General features: G+C 35.0%; 1 protein-coding gene across 1 annotated transcript; it reads left to right on the top strand.

Annotated features, from left to right (window-relative positions):
• Nucleotides 1-706: 706 nt before the first annotated feature.
• Nucleotides 707-3835, top strand: ndufs3 (NADH:ubiquinone oxidoreductase core subunit S3). The gene is made up of 7 exons (XM_051901407.1): nt 707-818; nt 1239-1295; nt 1693-1790; nt 1905-2054; nt 2308-2433; nt 2739-2858; nt 3577-3835. Exons 1-7 carry the CDS (start codon nt 764-766, stop codon nt 3736-3738), a joined length of 768 nt encoding a protein of 255 aa, XP_051757367.1. The 5' UTR covers nt 707-763; the 3' UTR covers nt 3739-3835.
• The last annotated feature ends 1472 nt before the right edge of the window (nt 3836-5307 follow it).

Here is a 5307-nt window from a genome sequence, read left to right on the forward strand (position 1 = left end):
TAAAAGGACTTTTTGTATAAATCTATAATTGTCCACCTTCAGGTTGTGGTGCATGTGCCTTTTAAGATTTACTGGACTGAAGCAACTTCAAGGTTTACCTGATTATCCATACATCATTTTTTTTTTTTTTTTTTTTTTTTTACCTGCGTGTACATCATTTTTTAGAAAAATAATGTTAAAGTGTATGTATCATCAAATATGATACAACAGGCTTTTGAGGAACGTTTATTGCATTGCATTCCCCCCACAGTTAAAACTACAGCGCTTTGATCAAAATACTTATTTTTGGGAGACAGAGTGACAACCGATATTTATATGTGTTTTATCTAAGAAGTCTGTTGTACTAAAATTTTCAATGGTTTACATTACGAAATCAGAATTTCATCTTACATTTTGGCCAAATAACAACTGCACCAAATTGCATAGGCGTATATTTGTGTTCAGTTTTAGCATCTGAAAAAATATGTTTCTTTCCTCCTCGAGAGCTCCATTTTCTCCTATATATATCATAGGGCCTACTATATGGGCCATAAAAGCCTGATGTATCAAATATGATAATAAAAAAAATATATACACATACAAATTTATATTTTGTCTAAAGGTTCAATAAATTGTTCGTTTCGACTATTACGTCGTATGTCAGGCTTACAGGGTTAATGGCCTCGAATGTAGCGCCTGAAGATGGCAGCAGCGCACTGCCAAATGCACCTGTAACTTCAGCATCAGTAAATACCGCGAGAAAGGACGCGGTGAGGGAGTAAAGATGGCGGCCTCCTTGGTTAGATTTGTCCGCTGCGGTTTTGGAAGAAGTCTAAACGGTAAGAAATAAACAAGAACGGCGTAGACATGTTCAAGATGAATTATTCACTCATTTAACTATTATTGTCACTGTGCCAGACCCAAACAAGCTCCTCTGTGTTTTAGACTTTTCTTCGCTGTTGACCTTTCCAGTAGCAGACAGTACAATCACACAGAACGCTAATGACAGCGTCGACTGATTTTACAGTTATAATCTGAGTTATGCAAATACAGCTTCTCTTATTCGTGAAATTAAGACATCACGCTTCCAGGGAGAATACTTTTTTTTTTTTTTTTTTGCATTATTTGGAAATATCAGGAATGTCTGTAATCTGTGTTTTGAATTTCATTGGACACAAGCTACCAATTTGGTTCATTTGATGTCTTGATCTGAACTTGCCGTAATGACACTATATATGATGCATTAATTTCTCTCATAGTGGCTAGACAGAGCGCTGCGATTGTCCAGACAAGAACAACGACAACTGAAACCAGACGTGAGTAGATTTGTACAAGTCTGTCATTGTTGTCAACGGTGCGTGTTGCTGTATATTAGGTGTCTTTAACTACTTTGTACTTGCATAAAAAAATGTTAGGTACAATGTTATAATGTTCATCTTGTATTGGTGAGATACGGTTTAAGGTTGGGGACACGTGTAGTGGTATGGGTAGGTTTAAAGGTGGGTTAAGGTGTAAAGGAAGGGTCTACATTGTAAATGCATATGTGAATACAGAAATTATTTACAGCTAGTATTTTTCAAATATAAGTACAATGTAAAAATATGTATGTACACAATAAGTGCATTGTATCTAATGATTCATTTAAATGTTAGTACATAGTAGTTAAAGACATTTAAGTATAAAGTGTGGGACTAAATGTATTTTTTGCATTAGCTACTGTAAGGCCCAAGGATCCAGTCACCCACACTCAGCTTTCAGAGTTTGGTGAATACATTGCAGAGATTCTCCCCAAATATGTGCAACAAGTTCAGGTCAGTTATTCTCATGTTCATCTTTGACAGATGACAGATTAGTATTGTATATTAAAGTTGCACTCTGCAAATCCTCAAAAAGGCTCTATTTACAGCCTTTTGTTTGAATCCTAGGTGACCTGCTTTAATGAGCTGGAGGTAATGATCCACCCAGAAGGAATTATACCTGTTCTTACCTTCTTGAAAGATCACACAAATGCTCAGTTCAACAACATGACTGACCTGACAGCTGTGGATGTCCCTACAAGGCATTATCGCTTTGAGGTGAGCATGCTCAGTCTCAACAATGAAATGTCCATACAGTATTATCTTGATTTTTGTGTTTTTAGCAAGTTAGATTATTATAATAGAATTGAAATAATTAAAAAAAGAAATAAATAAAAGTACTGGACATAACATGCATACTTTGGTAGCCTGGATGGCACAAGTTATTGACATTGGAAATACACATCCATTAGAATCAAACACTTCTGGAACTGTTCTGCAAAGGATTGATGATCCAATTTTTTCTTTTCAGATTGTGTATAATCTGCTGTCTCTGCGCTATAACTCTCGTATCCGAGTGAAGACCTACACTGACGAGCTGTCTCCTCTTGACTCCTCTGTTTCTGTGCACCAGGCAGCTAACTGGTATGAGAGAGAGGTATGTGTCTCACTGAGGTTTCATGAACAAGTTTTGCCATTTGTATATTTCAGACTGCAAAATAGATGTCTGTTTGGTCTAGCATATGCTCAGGCACAACAAGCTGCAGTGTTCATGCAGTGGAGCCCCTGAGCTATTTCCCACCTGCTATGACATACTGCAGACTGTGAATGAGGGAGTCTTGTGGGTTGTCAATGGTCCATGAGATCATGTATCATAGCTGTGGTTGCATGCAGATATTAAGTCTGTTTTGTCAAATTTTAGAGACAGTGTTGTTTCACTTTGAAATGAATGTTTCATTACAGATTTGGGACATGTATGGAGTTTTCTTCGCAAACCATCCAGATCTGAGACGTATCTTAACAGATTATGGATTCGAAGGTCATCCGTTCAGGAAAGACTTTCCTTTGTCTGGATATGTGGAGGTAAATGCACTGAATATGAAGTCAAGTCTCTTACTCTCCAGTGATTGCCATCTCTCCCTTCTCAGTAATGTTTTCATAGTTACACAACTGTTTAAAAGTTGGTGTCAGTAAGATGTTTTTTTCAAAGAAATTAATACTTTTATTCAGCAAGGATACATCAAATTGATCAAAAGTGACAGTAAAGACATTTATAATGTTACAAAAGAGTTGTTTCAAATTAATACTGTTCTTTTTATTCACCAAAGAATTATTTATCATGATTTCCACAAAAATATTAAGCATTTATTATTATTATTATTATTATTATTATAATTAAATATTATTGAAAATAATAAGAAATGTTCATTGAGCACCAAATCAGCATATTAGAATGATTTCTGAAGGATCATGTGACAGTGAAGACTGGAGTAATGATGCTGAAAATTCAGCTTTTCCATCACAGGAATAATTTACATACTAAAGTACAGTAAAAGAAAACACTTTTTAAATGGTTCTATTTCACAATATTACTGTTTTTACTGTATTTCTGACCATATGAATGTAGCCTTGGTAAGGCATAAGAGATTCAGTAAAATAAAATAAAAAGTAACCTCAAACTTTTAAATGATAGTATATGTTCAAAGGCACAGAGCAATTACGCAATTTTTAATTTGAAACATTCCTTTAAAGGGGTGTGGATTAAATTATGTTGAGTTATTCTCTTCTTCTCTTTTCTCAGGTGCGTTATGATGATGAAGTGAAGCGGGTTGTGGCCGAACCTGTCGAACTCTCTCAGGAGTTCCGTAAGTTTGACTTGAACAGTCCATGGGAAGCATTCCCTGCATACAGGGAGCCCAAAGATGCACCCAAGCTGGAGTCTGGTGACAAACCAGCAAAGTAACCTTCCCTCTGTGCTGTGACCCTGGACAGCTGTAATCATCAGAACATATTTATGTAAATAAGACCCTGTGCTACATCTGAATAAAACAATAAAACGACTCCTGTTTCTGCATCTCATTTCTTATTTATAAATGTCTTCTTTTTTTGTAATAACACTGGTTAAAACTTTTAGTTTTGATAGTTGATAGTTGTATCTGTATACACAACAGACTCGCACACATAAAAATTCAAATTCTTCTTAAGTTCACTGATGTCTGATAACTGTTTTCTTATTTCTTATTTTTGTAATTCAGCAGTTAAATGTGCGTTTAGCCAAATGCCTCTAAGTTTTTAGATACCTCATTTACCTCTACAAGAGATAACAATAAGTCATATTGACAGGTTATTTTCAAAAAGATTTTTATCTGCAAAATTAAGAGTTTTAGCCACAAAATTGTTTAATTGCCATTCAGTAATGTGGCTCGGAGCAAAGTTATAGGTATAAAAATGTGTTCTCCATAATTAACTGTGGCTTTTCCATTTACCAGTCTCATTACAATTTGTGGAAAGTCAGCTGTCTGCTGCTAGTCTGTTCTCTCATTCCCCCATGAGTGGAGTTCTGCTGCAGTCGTCGGGTCTGGCATTTATGTTTGCTTTATTGTGTTAACTTTTATGCACACACACACACACACACACACACACACACAGAGTTATCCAAACAGTTATTACTCCACACTTTAACCTACTAATGTTGTTTTTTAAAACATTAGTCTTTATAATATATTGCTGTTCCAAGAAGACAATTTCAACATTTATGAAAGTATTTCTTATTCAAGAACATTCATTCAGGATGAAAAACTTATTTCCCATCTTCCGAATTGTGTCTGCTAGTAGCAATTATAGTGTAGTGTTCTTTTTGGAGCATTGTACACTTAAAAATTTAAAAATATAATTTGGTCAAATTTGAATTGAACAGTTTTCCCAAATTAGAGGGGAAAATGTCAATTTTTCAGTCAGACTCAAGTCTGGCAAGGACAAGGTCATTCTAGAATAGAAACCCTCTTTTCTCCCATGCAAGCCATTCCTTCATAGTTTTTGCTGTATGTTCTTCCAACACCATGTCAATACAAAATGTAATTATCTGGGTGTTTCTGGTTTGCACCAAACTCAGTGCTTCACTTTCAGGCTTTTTATAACTTTAATAAAAAAAAAAACCTTAAAGTTCCCCAGGCATCTCCTTGATCCTCAGAAAACAGAAAAATAATCTGATCTGCTATTTTAGTTCTAAGACCTCACAAAAGCTGTGACATTCATAGAGAAATCAAGCTCATCTGGATTCATAAAGAACACAAATGTGTACTGTTATTGTTAAATATACTCTTGTTCTATGTAATTACAGTGTAAGTGTGACATTGCGGGACTGTAAATTAAAGTGGTGCTTGTTACCCTCTTGTTCCATGTAGTTACACTGTAAGTACAATAAAAACACATGCAATCTGATATCACTTGAATTTGAAAAACAACTTAATTCAAAACAGGTCTACAACACTTCTTAGACATTTATTCATTTTTTAAAATCAACTTTTCATTT

The sequence above is a fragment of the Ctenopharyngodon idella genome, chromosome 7, assembly GCF_019924925.1.
Source record: "Ctenopharyngodon idella isolate HZGC_01 chromosome 7, HZGC01, whole genome shotgun sequence".
Lineage (NCBI taxonomy): Eukaryota > Metazoa > Chordata > Actinopteri > Cypriniformes > Xenocyprididae > Ctenopharyngodon > Ctenopharyngodon idella.